The sequence below is a fragment of the Crocuta crocuta genome, unplaced genomic scaffold (assembly GCF_008692635.1).
Source record: "Crocuta crocuta isolate KB4526 unplaced genomic scaffold, BGI_CrCroc_1.0 scaffold168, whole genome shotgun sequence".
Lineage (NCBI taxonomy): Eukaryota > Metazoa > Chordata > Mammalia > Carnivora > Hyaenidae > Crocuta > Crocuta crocuta.
In genome coordinates this window covers 1,135,253-1,154,326 of record NW_027532591.1, presented here as the reverse complement: position 1 = coordinate 1,154,326, position 19,074 = coordinate 1,135,253, and the positions used below count along the sequence as shown (strand labels likewise).

The 19,074-nt window shown below is 46.5% G+C and overlaps 1 protein-coding gene and 1 long non-coding RNA gene across 15 annotated transcripts in view; one reads left to right on the top strand and one right to left on the bottom strand.

Annotated features, from left to right (window-relative positions):
- The window catches only part of AGBL4 (AGBL carboxypeptidase 4), a 1,406,556-nt gene extending 1,390,739 nt beyond the window's left edge, over positions 1-15,817 (top strand). For 7 of the 12 annotated variants that reach the window (XM_077779724.1, XM_077779713.1, XM_077779718.1 and 4 more), the window contains one exon: positions 152-381. In XM_077779724.1, coding sequence (XP_077635850.1) covers positions 152-362 — 211 coding nt within the window. In that variant the 3' untranslated portion in view covers positions 363-381. Of the gene's footprint in view, positions 1-151; positions 382-4,964; positions 6,315-6,360; positions 6,449-15,629 lie in introns of those variants that run through there. The other 5 variants (XM_077779725.1, XM_077779715.1, XM_077779717.1 and 2 more) reach the window with 4 other exon arrangements.
- A 2,734-nt stretch (positions 15,818-18,551) lies between these two features.
- LOC144244423 (uncharacterized) overlaps positions 18,552-19,074 on the bottom strand; it is a 3,653-nt gene continuing 3,130 nt past the window's right edge. For 2 of the 3 annotated variants that reach the window (XR_013338941.1, XR_013338944.1), the window contains exon 5: positions 18,552-18,743. This is a non-coding gene — a long non-coding RNA (uncharacterized LOC144244423). Of the gene's footprint in view, positions 18,750-19,074 lie in introns of all 3 variants that reach the window. The other variant, XR_013338942.1, reaches the window with a different exon arrangement.

The following is a 19,074-nucleotide window of genomic DNA, read 5'->3' as shown; positions in this document are numbered from 1 at the left end:
GCCTCTTGAAACCTTTCTCTACCTTAAAGTGGGGACAATAACTAAAATCTCTAAAGATTGTTTTAATGATTAGATACAAGCTTGGTAGAGTGCCTGGCATTCAGTAGGTGCTGAATAAATGTTTCCATCTCCTCTGGTTTCTGGGTTGCAGCCCCAGATGTCCAACCAGTTCATCACAGCCTGGGGCAAGTCCCTGGACTCCTCTGGTTGGTCTGGATGCCTCTCAGGACTGCCTTCCACCATACTGTGAGCCCATGTCTCCACACAGAGTCTACAGAACAATGTGCTCTGGCTCATATTGTGTCTCAGATTGTTCACTAATCATCCAGGGTGTTTGTGCCCCCCCACCCTCTTCCTGGTAGATTAAACACTCCTTCAGGAGGTTCATGTCTGTTTCTTTGTGCTCCCACAGTAGCCTAGACCATACAGAGCCTGCACGCGTGTATTCATTCATTCATTCATTCACTTAGGAAAACCAGCACTTTATGCCAGGCCCTGGGGGGAAGGGAGTGCTTGAATGAGTAAGTGATTAGGGCATGACCCTGTCTTTGAGGAGCTCACCTCTAGAGAAAAGGGCTCAGTTCGTTTTTAGAAGTCATTCTTGATTGGTTAAAGTTCTTAAAAATGCAAAGCTTGAGAACGCTCAAAAGAATTCATAGGCTCTCATTTACAAGTTAATTTGGGGATTGTTTCTTTCAGGTCCTCTGTCAGCCTGAATAAAATTATCATGATCCCTTAGACTTCTTTCTAGCTTGTTCACTATCAGTGAGATGGTGCTGACACTCAGGGAGACCAGCAATGACGCAGGCCCTCTTCATGACACAGATGAGGAAGCCGAGGTCCAGGAGGCACACAGCACTGGTCACAACCAGGACTTGAGCCCAAGCCCCATGCCTCCCAGGCTGCTGTTCTAGCATCAGTTAGCAAAGAGTTCCTCTAGATGGACAGGACATGGGAACTTGAAACTGGGTGCAAAGGATGCAGGGAGCTCTCAGGGCCCTGGATTCAACTGTTCACAGGACCCCCTTGCTCTAAACTTTGGAGCCTCTTTAGGAAAGAGCTGGAGAGTCATTCCTCAAAGTTCCCAGCCTTGAGAACTTGAGGAAAATGCACCCACCCTTAAATTTAAAACAAAAAACTCCCCCTCCATCCTCACACCTTTGTCTCATCAAACTATGAATATCACTGAACTCTCAGTTAGTCGGCAATACTTGAGAAATGAATTCCCAGGACGCAGGCTCTGATTTGGGACTTGAGTGTGTCCCCTTTTTTTGTATTATTTTCCACCCAAGCATCAAATAATGTAAGTGAAAGAGTAGTTCTGGCTTTAAAGGAAAATTACATGTTTTGACTCAAAATTAATCTTAGTTTTCTCCCCTCACTGTGGATAATTATAATATGTCAGTTTTTACCCATGTGCTGGTGGGAGCCTGTTTGGTCTGGGTCACCCTTCAGTGAGGGTCCCTGGGGAGGGCCATTAGTATGGACCCAAAAGCATAGCCTCAGGGACATGGCCTTAATGACCAAAGCTGAGACCGCACACTTATCCGGACCACAGTAACATAGCCACAGAGCTAAAGCTGAAAAGGTCCCATCAAGGTGGATGCAAATCAGAAAAAAATGAACAGGCCAGGTGAGCCTCTGTGGGGAGATAGAGCATGAGCGTGGAAGGTGGGCTGGTCTCTGAGTGCGGGGTAGGCTCAGGCTCGGTGACAGGCTGGAAAGCCTGGATCCATGGTGGGATTTGGACGTGTGTGCTGATGGGGGGGAATGATCAGCTACTCAGCACACCGGAGCCCACCATGTGTCAGGCTGTGCACTGGGTGTCAGGGGACCTAGAGAGCCCCTGCCCATCAGGAGCCTTGGTTACAGAGAAAGGCATGTAACATGCAAAGATACCAAACAGTGTGGGAAAGTGCTCAGCTACATATCAGGTTATACTCCCTTTCACCTTCCTTCCACGGCTCCCCATTACCTTCAGGTTAATGTTCCAGTTCCTCTTCTTTCTCTTCAAAGCTCTGGCTTACAACTTGACCTTCATTTGCAGCTTGTCAGCACATCTCTTCCCCTGTGAGCACCCTCTCCACCCCATCTGCTTTCTACCACTTTACACCTCATGCTTCAGTCTGAACAAGTCAACTGCATCCATGTCCCTATGTCTTTGTTCTTCCTTTTTTCTCTTCCTGGAAATGTTCTTTCATTCTGTCTCTGGATGGTGAATTCCTGCATACTTTTCAAAGTCCATTCAAAACATCACACCTGTCCTTCTGCTTCACTGTCCTTCTTCACCTGAGACGGAGCTGCTTCCTTTCTGCTGGGTGCCTAGCTGCATTTTGCACACACCTGTAGCATTGCATGTCCCATAGAGTATTGTCATGGCACCCTTGCACATTTGGATTCTCTGCTAGACAGATTTCTCCTTAAGGGGCTATCTTGGGTCATTCCTGTATCGTTAGTGCACAGTGCACAGCATAGCAGGGAGTAAACCTTAAATAAGCCCCAAATATATGAATTATAGAATGCCAAAACTGATGAAGCCCCTAGGAATTATTGACTTCAACCCCTTCATGTTTTAGGAAAGAACAGTGACACCCAACCAGAAATTCCCCTCCCATCTGGCCAGCATTTACAGCCAGCAGGACTATCCCAAGGAGGCTTCAGGGAGGAAGTGGGTTTTGAACCTGGTTTTAAAGGACATGTAGATCTTAAATGGGTGAAACAGAAAATGGAGAGAAGGTATTCCATGTTGGAGACAGAGTGGAAGGCAGGAAGCAGGGCCTAAAAAAGACACATTCTGAGGCAATGACATTCTTATGTTTAGAGCAATGGAGATGGTAAGGATAAGATCAAACGTTCATTTTTATTCATCCAATACTCCTCAAGCTCCTAATCCATGCCCAGCCTGAACTTTGCTCGGGAATTCTAGAGAAAAGGCAAATGCATTCAATTCACAATCTAGTGAGAAAAACAGATAGGCAGAGAACTGCCTAGAAAATGGTTTGCTGAGGGTGAGGCACAAAGTACTGCAGAAGTCTTGAGGAAGGAGAAGGTTATTTTCTGGGAAGTCAGCTTTCCAAGTGAGTCTGGAGAGGTGGAGGAAGGCATTATAGGAAGAGGAACAGAGGCCCGGTGTTGGGGTATTTCTCTTCCAATGCCTTTTCTCTCTCTTTGCCCCCATCTTTACTTACAGAATCTCTTTACCAGTCATTTGCACATTCACACTGCTCCCATGCCACCATCTACCTAGGGCTGCCCCACTTGTGATTGTACTGGGCTTGTCTCTCTAGGGGAAGCGTGCCCTCCTTTACCCCCATGAAAATATACCCACCTTACTTCCCATGCTGCTGTTGGTGTTAAGAACCACACCCCTCAATGACATATGAATGGTACCCTATAATCTGCAAAGCTCTCCCCTAATGCCTATTTACCAGAGTCTATGAGGCAGAAAGACATGGGCTCTTCTCCCTATTTTAGAAATTACGAAACAGAAGACAAAAAGAAAGGAGGGGACTTCAGGATCTCACTGCCTGTAAACAACATTAAAAGTGTGTGCTCTAGGCTGTAGATGGGTCCTGAAGTCTAAGTGTATCTCACCCATGCTAGACAGCTTTGCCAGGCTAGCTGGGTCCTACAGCAAGTGGAATTTCCAGCAGCGAAGCCTCCTGGTTGGGAAGAGATGTTAGGGCAAGGTGTCCCTGTTGTGTGCTGCCACCTTTTACATTTTTACCTTAGTCATGACCCCTCAACAGTGAAGGAAAATGGGTACTCCAAGGTCAGAGCATGATGGGCTCCAAGAAGTTGCTTCTTCAGTCCTAATTCAAACAGCCCAAGAGAGATTCCCTGCATATGGCGTTTGCCACTTTCTATCGTGCTTTGTAATTCTTATTATTTTATGTAGTTATTTTGTGCAACTCTCTCCTCTGCTAAATTGTAAGCAGCTTGATGACAGACAGCATCAATGTCTGACTCATCTTTGTCATCTCTGGAGACCATGGGACCGTACCTAATATCCAGCACCATGACTTTGTCAGTTACAGCAGACAAAGGGAGACTGCTTTAGGTGCATTTACTCCTATTATTTCACCTCACAACAGCCCTGCAAGATGGGAATATTTTATCCCCATTTTACAAATAAAGCCCAGAGAGGTTAAATAACTCTCCCAAGGTCACATCTCTCACATCCCAAGGTCACATAGCTGACCTAGGAACTCTGGTGAGTTCTTTCTGGATCTAAAGCCTACCCTTTCCTTTGCAAACAAATCTTAGTCCAACACATGAATGAATGGCACATCAATTTATCAGTCAACAAAACAAACAAGGTCCCATGTGAGGGAAAATACAAAAGGAGCTTGTCTTTTGTCTGCAAAGGAGCTTGGAGTCTAGCAGGTGAGCCTAACAGAGAGAAGGCAGGTACTGAAGAGTAGTAGTAAGGATACTGCATTGGGTACTCAGTCCTGAGACTCAAAGATGAACCAGACACATCTCCACCTTACAAGATCACCCAAGCTTGTGGGGGAGACAGACTCCCCTCAAAATGCCATTATTAGGCTGTTCTGAGGAATATAAAGGTGACTCTGGAGCCCACGATGGTTACGAAGGGGGATGAGGTCCCAGGCTCACCCAGGTCTTCTGTGTGTCCATCCCCATCTCATTGTGAATTGGATAGAATGAATTAGAATCAAGGTGGAAATGTGGAAGAGTTGGAGCTGTGATCAGTTTCTCTAGAACCAGAATGATACAAAGTATCCATCCATCCATCCACCTAGCAGTCATTTGTTGCATGTTGATGCCTGCTTTGAACCAGGCCCTGGGCTGGGTGTCAGGGACACAGAGAAGAGGAAGACAAGCCACTGCTCCCAGGTCACAGTTCAGTGGGGGAGATAGACACACACAGAAATGATTTCAATCCAGTGTGTATATATGTGCTGTCTTTCTTTTCTCTCTCTGTTATCTCCCCTTTGCAGGAAAGAAAAGCCCCCTCCCTACAAGTACCCCCTCCCGCGGGGCCCGGCCAGGAACCACCCTAACGGCAAAGGGGACAAGAAGAGCTCAGTGAACCACAAGGGCCCTTCAAACTCTGTTTAAGGACACGGAGTCCAGGGAGGGCTTGCGGGGGCAGGAGCATGCTTTTTCTGCTGGGGCACGGAATCAATCACCCTTCTCTAGTGTCCAAAGTAAGGGTGTGGGGTAACAAAGAAGCTAGTGAAAGGGAAGGAAAAAATGAGAAATGTCATTGTCAATTTTCCCTTTTACCAATGGAAAATCAATTGTGGGACTTCAGCGTAAGGCTCGGGAACAAAATAGGAAGCTCGAACCAAGCAAGTACAGATGCTTTTTCCACAACACAGAGATCCTCACAGGAAGAGGAAAAGCTACCCACCCCTTTTTTAGAGGTTTGGCACATCTCAGGTCAGTGCTTTTTGAAGCCCCTTTTACCTTTTAAAGTTGTAGAGCTACTTTGAGACTAGGTGACGGTGGTTTACAGTTTTAGAAATGCACTGTCCAAACGCACTGATCCAAAACAACATCAGCAACACATACAACACCATGTGCTGTCGGGAACAATGGGACAGAAGTTTTGAAATCACAGTGGTCCGAGGCATATTATCACTGTGTCTATGAGCTGCATGCATTTCCCAATGACCTGGGGAGTTTGACTGAAACTTTAGCTCCAAAGACAAAAAAGCATTGGTCACTGCTTCCAAAAGGTCTGTCCTGGTCCCGATCGGTCCCGATCGCTAGATTCCAGTGTCACACCCAGCCACTGAAGAGGTGGGCATGGATACCCTGCGATGGGGGAAGGCAGATTGCCAGGTAAAGGAGATGTGAAAGACAAGAGAGTGCCCCCCGAGGCAAGGGGCTGATAAAATAAAACAGCAGCGGTAGCGATCCCCAAGGTGGGAAAGCTAAATCTTGTGCATTTTTCTAAAGAGTAAAGTGCCTTTGTATGATGAATGGGTCCAGGGGAGCCTGCTCCCTTTCCGTCTGTGAAGCAGCAGGCTGAGTCACCATGACAGCCTGCTAATTAAAATGACCTCCCGGAAATGAGGATTTGGAGATAGGGAGAGGAAGGGAGGCTCGAGGTAGAGGGGGCCTTTAGCACAAAGCTCCAGTTAAGCATTCTTTTGCTTTGGGATGGAGATTTTTGAAGTTTGTTGCAAAAATTGAAAGCAAAGCTTATTCTCTCTTTGTTTATTGGTTTTCAGAAATGATAACAAAGAACCATATGTTAGTTGGCTACAAATGTTGTGTTGTATATACAGCTTCTCCTCTGGGTTCCTATTGTCCAGAGGAACACAAATAAAGTGGTTTATGCAGCTCTTCTGTTCCTCTGAACGTTCTTGGTGCCCTTCCCTTTAGGTCTTCCACTCCCGCAAGAACCAGCGAGCCAACCCAAATTTGATGTAACTCGCACTGTGCTGTCAGGGTCTCTGTCATCAGGATGAGGGTGAGCAGTCAAGACTTGACTTTCCAGCAGCTCCTGTGTCAGAGTCCTGGGGAGTTTAGTTGAGTACAACCAGCTCAATGTGAGCCAAGAGCACGGAAGGTCTTTCAGAAACGACAGCATCTCCTGAGATAGCATGAACAGAGGCAGGCTGCAGAAAGCAGGCACGGTGACGGTGCAGATCTATTTTTCCTGGTCAGACTGTTCCCATAACGTTGTGACCATAGTTAGGCCCCGCTTTTTAAAAACNAAACAAACAAAAAAACCGTCATTCTTTAAAAAAAAAAAAAAACTGCATTCATGTATTGGATCACAGGCCTCATAACCCAGGTAGGCTGGTAGGTTAAAAGCAAAAACTTGGAGCCAGGCAACTCTGGGTTCTAACTCTGCATCCAAATCCTGTTTCTGTCTGTGTGATCTTGGGCAAGTTATTTTATCCATCTGAATTTTAGTTTCCTCACCTGCAAGATGGTAATAGTAAGACCAGCCTCATTACAGTTGTTATGTAGGTTTAACAAGCTGAGGTCTGGGAAATGTCAGCAAGGGTGCTCAACGAATGACAGCTGTATTGTTTGGGGTGTGACCAAGATCACATCTTGATGAGATGTGTGCAAATAATTTCCCATTGGAAACAGAGAAAGAGATGAGCTGTTTATCCCTGAGATGAAAAATAAGAGGGGGTGGAAGTAGGAAAATGAGATCACAATGTTTAAAAAGCCGAAAGAACATCTTGGACATTCTTTTTGTCCAAAAGAAACAAACGTGTTCTGTGTTGCCAAAGGTAAGAACCAAATCCAGGGAGGTAGTCTCCTTAAGACGGATGTCAGCTCAATGAGGAAAAGTTTCCAGTAAATAGTTTCCAGCCATTGGATGGGCTTCGTGGGGAGACAGTGAGCTCCCCATCACCAGATGTATGCAAACAGTCTGAATGAACATCTGTCATGGAGGAAATGGAGGGGGCTCCTTCCCTAAGAGGATGTCGGATTCTCTGCGGCATCATCTCCTGGTGTCTAACTCTGGAAGGGGACGGCATGAAGCAGGTGGTTACATTCTTGATGTCAGAGAATGGAGTTTACAGTATAAAAAAGTATCATTTAATGCAGAACAAATGACACTAAATGTCTCTGAATTACAGCATATGGACCCTGCAGACATTTAGAATTCCTTAAGAGGGAAAAATGCCTCATAGCTATGAGGCAGACTGCAGGATATGTTTGCAATAGGACTACTGCTTCTTTCCATTGGCGGAGCAGAGAGGAAAGGGCTATCCAAGAGACCAGGGGTTGCCAGTAGACCTCCCTGTGACCTTGGCCTGTTCAGCAACTCCCTAGCTTTCTTGGACCAAGTCACACCTATGGTCTCAAGTTAGTGAGGAAGGTTTTCAGCATGCAGATGGTAGACAGCACCAACCTGGCCAGGTGAATCAGCCAGAAGCTACTAGAAGCCCCAGCCCCAGCAGGGGGCGCTCCAGCCTCTCTTCCTGCCCGCCCACCCTCATCTCTGCACAGAGACTCAAGCAGGTAGAAAGGGCTACCAACCCAGTGTTTTGAGGAAAGTGAGATAACTGCCAAAAGGAAGGGTGGAGAAGGAGAGACATACTGGTCTTCTACCTGGCCCTCACACATTTTTCTGTAAACAGTGACAACTTTGTTCTCCTCTAGTCCAGAGGCTCAGAGACAGGACTAACGGCCTATTTACCTTCAAAAGCTATGGTAGGCAAGCCAGAGGCCACCCAGATTCTTTGTGGAGACGCCCACAGCAGATGTGGAGTCACCTACCTCTGATGACAATGCCTGTGGCAGCAGGGGACCTTTAGCTGAGAGATTTCCCAGTTGCCTTTGGGGCAGGAGCATGGGATGAGCCTGTATCCTTTCCCATGATAAATGCCACACCTGAGACCTACCTAAGAGGACTCTGGCTCACTTTCCTAAGTAGTAAGAGTAATGCCAACATGCAGGTCTGGAGTTATTAACATTCATTGAGCCTTAGTTCATATACCTGCTGAGTATTGATTGGGCATTTGTTGTGTGTCAAACATTGTGCTAGATGCCTTTGCATCCGTTGCCTTATTTAATATTCCCAACAGCCCCTTGACATATCATTTTTTACTTTCCCCGGGTAAGAAAATTGAGACTCCTAAAAGTAAAATCCTTTGTTGGCATTCATCTGGCTGGTGAGAATCTGAATTCAAACCCAGCTCCCTTTCCACTGCTCTACACTGGGCCTTCTCTATTGGTCTCTAGTAAAAATCAGGTCAAAACAGAAGAACAGGTAGAAGCAGAATAACAAGTGAACAATGGCATCACCTAGAGGTAGCAGAGAAGGGGAGAGAAGCAGAGAACACGTAATTTTTAGGTTGGGTGTATGAGTAAGGATTTCAGGACTTTTTAGCACCTGTTGTTGAAACCTTGTCTTCCTCCTGTCTCTCACTCACACCTACCTGAGTTCGTGCTGGACACTCTAATAGGGTAGGGTTGGGGCAAGTGGCCCATTTATCACTTGACATGCAGAGGCTTCCATATCTCCCAGGGCTTCTAGAAGCTCAGCTAGGTAGTTATCGCAGGACCCATCCTGGCACCCCCTGGGTTACTAACCCCATGCAGATGATCTCCCTTCTAGAGTGTGTGAGCTGAGCCTGCAGTGTCCCCCAACTTGTTGTTCAGAATTCTTCCCCTGAGTCCTGCCTCCAGAGCATTTTAAGGGCACCAAGAGTAGAGATCCTTTTCATGGCTTGGCTCAGCCAAGAGGGGCACCAGAGCAAACAGAAGGGAGACATTATAACATCCTAAGAGCAGCCTGGGTTTAAAAACTCAGATAAACTGAAATGTGAATCCCAGCTCTCTGTTAACTAGCTGTATGGCTTTGGGCAAAGAATTTAACCTCTTTAAGCCCTGGGAAGGATAATCTACCTCCCATAGTTATTGTGAGGATTAATATAATAAAATCTATGTACAACAGAATGCCTGTAATTAATAACACCTAGATGTTTGTTAAGACAGTAGAGCTCATGTGAAGTTCTCACAGCAACAGTAACAACAACAAAAACAAACAACAATGACAAGAAAGAGGCACAAGGAAACTTCTGGAGGTGATGGACATGTCCATTTACCTTGATTGTGGCTGGTATCACGGGTGCTTACATATGTCCAAACTCATCAAATAGTATACATTAAATTTGTGCAGTTTTCATATATCAATTATACCTCAGTGAAAGTTGTCTAAAAACTGTCATAACATCTATAAAATACCTGGCATAGAGTAGAACTCTTTCCCCAAATCACCTCCACCCCTATTCACCTCTTACTTGCTTGCTAAGGTTGAGAACACGTTGTCTTGGAGCCAAAAATTTTATTTATGCTCCAATAAAGCGCAGACAGGGGTAACAACTCTTCCTGAGTAGAGGACAGGGGTGAGAGAAGTGTCCGGAAAAGTGACAGTCACACTGAGGGATCAGTGTGAGGCCAGGGACCTAGGTCTTACTCATCACTGTGGCTTCAGCATTAACATGGATCATGCGGCAGGGGCTGTGCTCACTGAGGGTGGAATGAAAAACGTTGGGAGTGAAGTAGTGGCCCTGGACCCATGAGGAAGAGGAAAGTTGGGGCTCTGAACAGAGGGGAATATAGTGTTGGGCACCATGGTCCCAAACCTGAATTGAGGCAGGACTGACAAGGCTAAAAAGAGAAAGGAGTATAGGTTCTGTGACATAACATTTTATTACAATAACAAAAGAATCTTAGCAGCATTTATTAGACACCCTTTCTGTGTTGTCTGTGATTAGCATGCATCTTCTCAGGGATGGTCTCTGAAGTTCACACGCCCACGTGCTGTGCTGGCTGCGACTTGGGCCTCCCTGAGCTCTCTCCCTCTGTCAGCTCTTCCCACTGTCACCCAGCTCCCGGCGTTACTCCCCATCTTGCAGATGAAGAAACAGATCAGTGTAGTAAAGTCCCTTGCCTGTGGTCCCACAGCTGGGAAATAACCAGGACCACGCCGAGGCGGGAGCCCATCTCTGCCACACCTCTCTGTCCTGTGGTTCAACCCCAAACCTCAGCACTAAGCCTGGCCAGTTCACAAAGTTGTCCTCGTGATGCCTTTTCTAGCTCCTTGATGCTCAAACTTGGCTTGTCCCCAAAGACCTGGGATCTATTTTGGGCCGACCTTATGTCAATCTTCAGTGCAAATCTGCTTCTCTCCCTGGCATCGTCTGTCTGGGTTAATGTCTTCTTTTTCCACCTAGTCACCCTGGCCCGAAGCCTTGCCATGGGCTTAACCCCCTTCTTTTCCTCTCCCCACGCAGTCAGCCGGTCCCCAAAGCCCATTGCTTCTGCCCCCACTATACGTCTGCCTGCAAGCAGCGGAAAGAAGGGACTCTGGAGTCCCTAGACTTGAGGTTTAACCTCAGCTCCACCACGTGCTATTTTTGCCTTGTGCATCATTCAAAGCAGGTTACTTTCCTCACCATTAAAACGGAGAAGTACTTCTGGCAGGCTTGCTGTGCATCTTCCTTCCTCTCCCTTTCCTTGCTCTCCCTCCCGTTCACTCCCACCGTCGCATCCTACCTGGATTGCTGCCACAGCCCCTCCTTCCCCGCCCTGCCTCCACATGCTGTCCTGCTAACCCCCTCGCTCTCTCGCCAGAGGTGCTGACGGGATCTCTGTAAAATATGACCCCGCATTTGTGGCACCTCTTTCAAATCAATTGTCTAAGTCAGGAACCTGGATGTCATCCTGCTTTTGTGTCTTTCAACCTCCCTTCTGATGAGGTGGCGCATCCTGATGGTTCAGTCTGCTCAGTGTCTCTCAGATCCAGCCACCATTTCTACTCTTCTCAACTAAAGAAAATGCTTCTCATCATTCAGCTCTGTGGCATCCAATCCCAGTCTCATCAGTTGTAATTAAGTGCTTCCTTTCCTTGTGTCCTCAGCACTTACTTATCTATTTATCAGTTATTCCACTGCCAGGACTGTCATCTCTCCAGTATGGTTTCATTTCTTTGAGAGCAGAGATGGGGTTTTTCTCCTCTCTGTACCTCTCATAGCGCCTACTACAGCTCCAGACACGTCAGACGCACTCAGTGAGTGTAGCAGAATAAAAGAAAGAACGAGTCTCAAATCCAAAACACCATCCTGAGCTTATCCTAATAACTGGATCCTGATTACAGACCCCTCTTCCCAAAGCTCTCGGAGACATTCAGCTGCTCAGACTTCCTCCGTGGCTCCCTTTACCTGCGGAATGAAGTTCCAACTCGTCATGAAGGGTGGCGTGGTGTGGTGGAGTGAGTGCTTTGGGCCTGGAGTCCTGGACAGTCTTCAAGGCCACACTCGCTGTGGGGAGCTGGAGGAAACAGAATTACTTCATCTCTAGTTCTTTCTTGACGGCCAAATTTTTTATTGGAGCTCAAGACAATTGGACCATCTTTTCTTATAGCAGTAAAAACAACTATTGTTGTTGCTGCTGCTGCTGCTGCTGCTGCTACCACTACCACCACCATCTACCACTACCACCATCTGCTACTACTACCACCACCACTACTGCTGCTGCTGCTACTGCTACTACCGCCATCTACCACTACCACCATCTACCACTACCACCATCTACTACTACTACCACCACCACTACTGCTGCTGCTGCTACTGCTACTACCACCATCTACCACTACCACCATCTACCACTACCACCATCTGCTACTACCACCATCTACTACTACTACCACCACCACTACTGCTGCTGTTACTACTATTGGTGCTGCTGCTTCTACTACTGCTACTGCTACTACTGTTCTTGTTAGCCTACTACTACTACTCCTAGGACGACGATGATTACCACCACCACCAGGGCTACTACTGCCATGGCCGATCTACTACCAGCGCTCCTGCTGCCGCTGCTCTGCCACCGAGTGCCACCCGCTTAGTGCCGGGCCCTGCACGGCTGCTTTGTCTTCCACGGTCTCAACAACACCCCCCTGAAGAGGCTTAGGAGGTGAAGGAATCTGGCCGAAGCTGCAGAGCTGACGTGGCGGAGCCTGGATGTCACCAGACTCCGGTGCTTCTGTTCTTTCCACTTTCTCTCCACCTCCTCGTGTACTGTGTCAAGACTGACAAGACCATAAATATTTAATTATGAAAAACATTGGTTTATTAAAAGCCTCCGGGAGTGCACCGGTTCATGTGGGTTCTCGTCATGGCCTTCTTTTGCCGTATCCCTCTGAGCCTGGCTCTAGCAATCTCCTCTGTAGCTGCGTGTCGCTGTACGGCCTCCAGGCCAGAGTCTCTTCCTTTGAAACAACTGCCAAAGTATCTTAACAGGCAGAGCGGGAGCTACCCTTGGACTTGTAATGGCAGGAGAGAGGTTTTGCCAGGAGGTCGGCCTGGAGTAGTAGAAAGGAGGCCTAGCCCCTCTGTGAGCACATCCCTGGCCCTGTTCCTGCATTAAAAAGTAGGTGCTCATCACCAGCAACAAGGATTTTTCCTTCTAAATATCCCAAAGGCTTTCTCTTCCTCCACCCCAGCCCACTGCCCACCCCCAGAACTCAAACTGTAAAGCCAGAAGGCTTGAAAGACATAGCCATTAGGAAACCAGATTCTGCTCCCAGCTCTGATACTGCCTGGCCGGGTGACATTACCTAAATGTCTTGCCCTGTCTTGAGTTACTCTCAGAGCTCCAAGCACTTTCAGCTTCGTACTCTTTGTTATGGGGGCATAGTCCTCAACCAACCTACCCCCTGCGTATTGTGAGGATCCAGACAGGATGAACGAGAAAGTACAATATTTTGAAAAAACATTTCCCAGTATTTTCTCCCCTTCTAAGAACTGAGACCTCATAAAATTTCCCACTTGGTCTATGCCTTGCCTTTGACCTAGATCATCCTACCATTCATTCATCCAACAAAACTTCTTAAACATCTTATGTTTGCCAGTCACTTCCCGTTCGTCTGCTGCCCTGATACCTACCTGTCCTTCAAGGCCCCTCCTCCAGGAAGTCCTCCCTGAGCTTCTAGCCCTCATAGATAACTCTTCCTCTGAGCTGCTAGAGAACTATTGTCTAAACATCTCATCTGGCACTTAGTAATAGCTTTGTATTTCACATTTCTTGTGTATCAGCTCTATCTTCCCAGCCCAACTTTGCACAGTTCTTGGGATCTTACTCATTGCTCAGGTCCCAGGGCTGAGCACAAGGCCAGTCAGAGAGTAACCTTTCAGTGAGAGTTTGTGGTATGCTGCTGCTGCTGCTGCTGGAAATGAAGCTGAGGGTGGCTGCTCTGAGCAGAACATTTCTGTAAGGCTGATGGCCTCCCTCTCTCCCTTCCTCCAGAACTTAGTAAATAAGGGCAAACCCTGACATGTCTGGGCAAAGTGGAATAAACCTAGCCTACAGGCCCATAGAGGAAGCTTCAGACTTTAAGGCTAAGGGCATCCATGGGAAAGAGAAAAAGGAAAAAGAGGGATGGAGAGAGGCTGGGAGAGGTGAAAGAGAGAAACCAATTAGGTAGGATTTGAGTGTGTGTGTGTGTGTGTGTGTGTGTGTGTGTACACTTGTATATTTATATTGTGTGTACAGCTTTTATAAGTAAATTTTTTATGTCTGGGTATGAAAATGCATGGTTTTTTCATAGTTGTGAATGTTTATGTGTGCTTTACTGAGTATGAGTGACATATCATTGCAGATTCTAAGCACATTTTTACATCAACTCCTACTCAGAGGTCCTAGGTTAAGTTTCTGTTTGAAATTCTGTCTAATGTCTCAACATTTCAGTCATATTAATGGGTCACCCCCTAGGCCCAGCCTCCCTGGGACTGCGCCCAGCAGGATGTCAAGGCCACCTCCCTTCCCAATCCCAGTGAAGGCTGATGTGGATCCCAGCCAGGCCAGTCCCCAGGGTGGGAGGCTTGCCAAGAGCCCTTTGCCTGACCCTGTCAGTAGGTGAGCTCCTGTTTAGATCTCTTGCCTGTATCTCAGCCTTGGTGTCCCTGTTTCTCTCTCTCTCCTTCTTCAGGCCAGCCTTGATTAAAGGTAAACAAAACAAAACAACCCTGGTGTGATGCGGTGTTAGGAAGAGAGAGGCTGCTCCCTTAACTCCCCCAGCACCTCTCCACATTTCTCCTGGAGAGCTGAATGCTGTGGCTCCAGCATGCTCATTTCTGTTCAGTTTTAAATACACTCACTGAGGGCCTGCTCTAAGCAAAGCTGAGCACTGAGTGGTGGTCCGAGTGGAGGGTCCACAGCTGTGAAATAAACACTTCATCGCTCTGGCCCATGGATCAGCTCCAGGGGGCTGGGCACGCTGACTTGGTTGAAATGCAAATATACAGGATTGGGAACTTTGCTACATTAAGCCTGGCTCATCGTGTGTGCCTAAATTCACTCTTTAGGGAAGTTTAACATTCATTCTTTCATTCTTTTGTCCATTCATTCATTGACCCTTGGGCAGGCTGAGTGGTTTGTTAGAAAGAGTGTTAACCCAGAAACGTGGATTCAAGCCCCACTTAGCTGCTGTCATCTTTGCCCTCTGAGCCTGAATCTTATCTCTGGAATGGAATAAAAGAAAGATTTCTGGGGAGCCTGGGTGGTTCAGTCAGTTAAGTGTCTGACTCTTGATCTCAGCCCAGGCCTTGAGCTCAGGGTCTTGAGTTCAAGCCCCACATTGGGCTCCATGATGGGTATGAAGCCTACTTTAAAAAAACAAAAGAAAAAAAGACTGATTACTCCCCTGATTCACAGGATTCACTTCAGGAACTTCAGGGGAAGTGGCTGTAGTGGCGACAACGCCTGAACATCCTCTGGATGCACCCATTCTACATACAGTAGAAGGGGAGGAGGGCAAGCGGCAGGGACTTCGAAATGATGCATTAGATAGAGCCAGAACTGGGAGCAAAAATATCTAATTCCAGCCCATTAGCACTTACATAACTTTAGAAAAGTCCCTCTCCCTCTCTAAGCCTCAGTTTCCCTATAAAATGAGCCTGTTGGAGTAGGTGATCACTGAGGAGTTTTGCCATTTGGGGGTTCTAGGGAGTCCTCCTCCAATCGCCTACCCTGAAAGATGGTCTTATAGCAACCTTGAAAAGCACATCAAGTTGTTAGAGCCTGATGCTATAGGCAGGATATCTAGGTACTACATTTTCATACTTGGCTCAGTGGCATGGTGGTGGTGCCCGCTTCCCAAAGATTCTCTCTGCCCTCAGACCTGATGCTGAACCAGACACCTCTGGAGAGATGAGACCAGCGGGTGACACGGCGAACCTTGCATACAGAAGGTGCAGTGCTGCGGACCTAATTAACATCACCGTGTAATAGACACCATGGAGCATGCTTGAGCTGCCAGACAGAATAAATAAAGCAATGCTTTATCTTAAGTCTTGGTTAACAGTGAGTAACAGACTTGTGCATTATTTACTACACTCACTGCACAGACCTGCTGTGGGGGCCCTAGACCCAGGGAGAAGGCACACCCTGATTTCAAGGGTGTACATTTTAAGCTGCTTGCCAAGCAACTTGAATATTGGGACCCCGACTGGGTGTTGTAATAGACCTGTGCAAAGAGGTGGGTACAAGAGTGTAGACTCTGGTTTCTGACAGACCCAGCTGAGATCAGCTCCGCCACCATGTGACCTTGAGCCACCTCTATGAACTTCAGTTTCTTTACTTATAAAATAGGATTAATTAATGCCTGGGTCACAGGAGGTTTGTGAAGAATAAATAACATGATGTGAACAAAGTCCCTAGCAAATGGAAGTGTGGCTTCAAGGATAGCTATTATTATTTGCCACATTCACATTACTCGTATGCTCAGTATTTCTAAGGTGGTCAATCAAGCAACCACCCTGGCACATAATACTTGGAAGCTATGGTCTATCATTATGAGTGGATGGTGGGGTAACGGGGTCTCAGCTGGTGGTCATTTGTCCACCTCCAGCAGCGTCCTCCTTCCCCCTCATTATAATATCATTGTTTATTCATCCATATATTCATTAGCAATGTCTACCATGGTGCCTTAGTTTTGGGCTCTTCCAAAAGCAGAGACTAGGACAAGCAACTGAGAACAAGCAGTTTACTTGCCAGCTGATCCCTGGAAGCAGAAGTAAGGAAAAGGCGAAATGAGACAGAACAGGGAGAGAATGCAGTAAAGGGTGTGTTAGTAGGCTAATTACCAGTGAGGGGAAAGGGGACCCAGTCCCTCTAGGGACCTTAGAAATGGTGTTAAATGACACCCCCTTGGGGCGCCTGGGTGGCTCAGTTGGTTAAGCGTCCGACTTTGGCTCAGGTCATGATCTCACATTTCTGGGGTTAGTTCAAACCCTGTGTCAGGCTCTGTGCTGACAGCTCAGAGCCTGGAGCCTGCTTCAAATTCTGTGTCTCCCTCTCTCTCCACCCCATCACTCCCCTCAAAAATAAATAAGCTTAAAAAAAGAAATGCTGGCCAAGTGCACAGAACTGTCCACTATGGCTGCACTGAAATCAGATGGGCTGAGGAGATGTGGGACAAGAAAGTACAAGCATCTGCTACACATGGGCCCAGGAGAGCCAAATGAGGCATGAACACCTTGTCTTTGCTATCTCACGGCTGGGGAGTTGGGTAGGGACAGCGTCTGAGTTGACTCCACATCCCAAGAATCTAGCACGGTGCTTGCACAGAGTAGCACACTCAGTGATTATTTGCTGAGTGGAAAGATGGAAGGATTAGGTAAATGGTTGCACAGATGTATGGATGGTGGACCAATTTTCTCCTTTGTAAGAATAAGTTCTGCCTACAGATGTGGGGGATAAATGGAGGTTGTGGAAGGTTGGGTGTAGATGGAGTTTGGTGTGCAAGGGTGCTCGACATGGGGCAGGGCCAGGTAAGGCAAGAAGTCCTCATAAGAAATTAATCTAGAGCTGGCTCTAGCAAATGGGGCCAAACAGGTCATTGATGCTGGTCTGTTAATGGAGTTGCCCCAAACTTGTACTTCAGCTTAGACTCTACAGCACAAGTGGAAGCCAGGAGAAGAGCTGAACTGAAATTGTGAAGAAAAATACTCTCAGAGCAGGATCAAAATGGGGAGAGCCCAGGAAGACCTGGAAGCCTGAGGCTTTGACTCAAAGGACTTGAGATTTAAACACTCATTAGGCCGTTGCAAAGCCTTACTCTTACTAACAGTCCATGTTGATACTGCACCAAAGCTGAATTGCCTTTTAATAACTAGTGCATTTGACTGGGAAAAAGGAAAACAAAAACAAAGTGTTTGAGTTTTATACATATTTTGTTTTTAGGCATCTTTGTTTTTTATTATAGTTGAAATCTTGAAGTTAAAATCAATTTCTGTAATTAACATTTCATTTGTCCTGATAACATTGTCTACTTAGAAAATTTTTAAATTTGAGGGGCATCTGTGTGCCTCAGTCAGTTAAGTGTCAGACTCTTGATTTGGGCTCAGGTCATGATCTCACAGTTGTGAGATCGAGCCCTGTGTCTGGCTCTGTGCTGAGCGTGGAGCCTGCTTGGGATTGTCTCTCCCTCTGTTCCTTCCCCATGCTCATGCTCTCTCTCTTTCTCTCTCTCTCAAAATAAATGAACTCAAAAAAAGAAATTTTTAAAATTTGAAAAATAGGAAAAAACATAAAGAAAATAACTCACCACTGCTAAGAGGTAAATAACTTCTAATGTATTTTAATATATTTTTAAAAATTGAGATAATTTTATACATATAGTTTTATATATTTTCCCCACTGAGCTTTCCAGCAGATTGTGTAATGTATAATTTTCATGTACAATCCTCCGTATTTTGAATATTCTTTGAAAACATCAATTTTTACTGATTATGTAATATTCTTCCATTCAGATAAAAACTAATTAATTTACCCATTCCCTTCTTGTTGGACATTTTGCTCACTTCCCAATTTTTTGTTGTTATAAATTTTGAACAGAACTGTACAAAACCCTTCATAGGCAATATGTCCTTCAAACTTCCCTACAAGCCTGTGAGGTGGTTGAGTAATATATAGACTCTTTTTACAGATGAGGAAACTGAGGATTCCAGAGGAGTTCAGTGATCTGTCAAAGGTTATGGTCTTGGTTCAGGTTCCCCAGAAACAGACCCTAAGACAATGGTTTAAGTGCAATGGATTTATTTAAAGAGATCTTGGGGCACCTGGGTGGTTCAGTCGGTTGATCGGCCGACTTCGGCTCCAGTCGTGATCTCACGGTTGGTGAGTTCAAGCCCCACATCGGAATCTGTGCAGACAGCTCAGAGCCTGGATCCTGCTTCAGATTCTGTGTCTCCCTCTCTCTCTGCCCCTCCCTGCTCGCACTCTGTCTCTCCCTGTCTCTCAAAAATGAATAAAGATTAAAAAAAATTAAAAAGAGATCTCAAGGTAAGAGTAAGGAAATGGGGAAATGAGATGAGGAAGGTGGGACAGCCAATGACATGTTTGTTACCAAGCAAGTTGCCACTGTGGAGAAGCAGAACCTAATCATGCTGGGGAAACTTGAGAAGCCAGTGTGCTCACGTCTCAGAATTACCCCACATGAGGGATGAGGGAGCTGGGTAGTTTTCACCAACTCCAATCAGTCTTGGTTGAAGCTGCTCCCAAGGAGCCCTGTCACTTCTCCCTGTCATCACTTCTGGGCTGCTGTTGGGGGTGGGGGGGGGG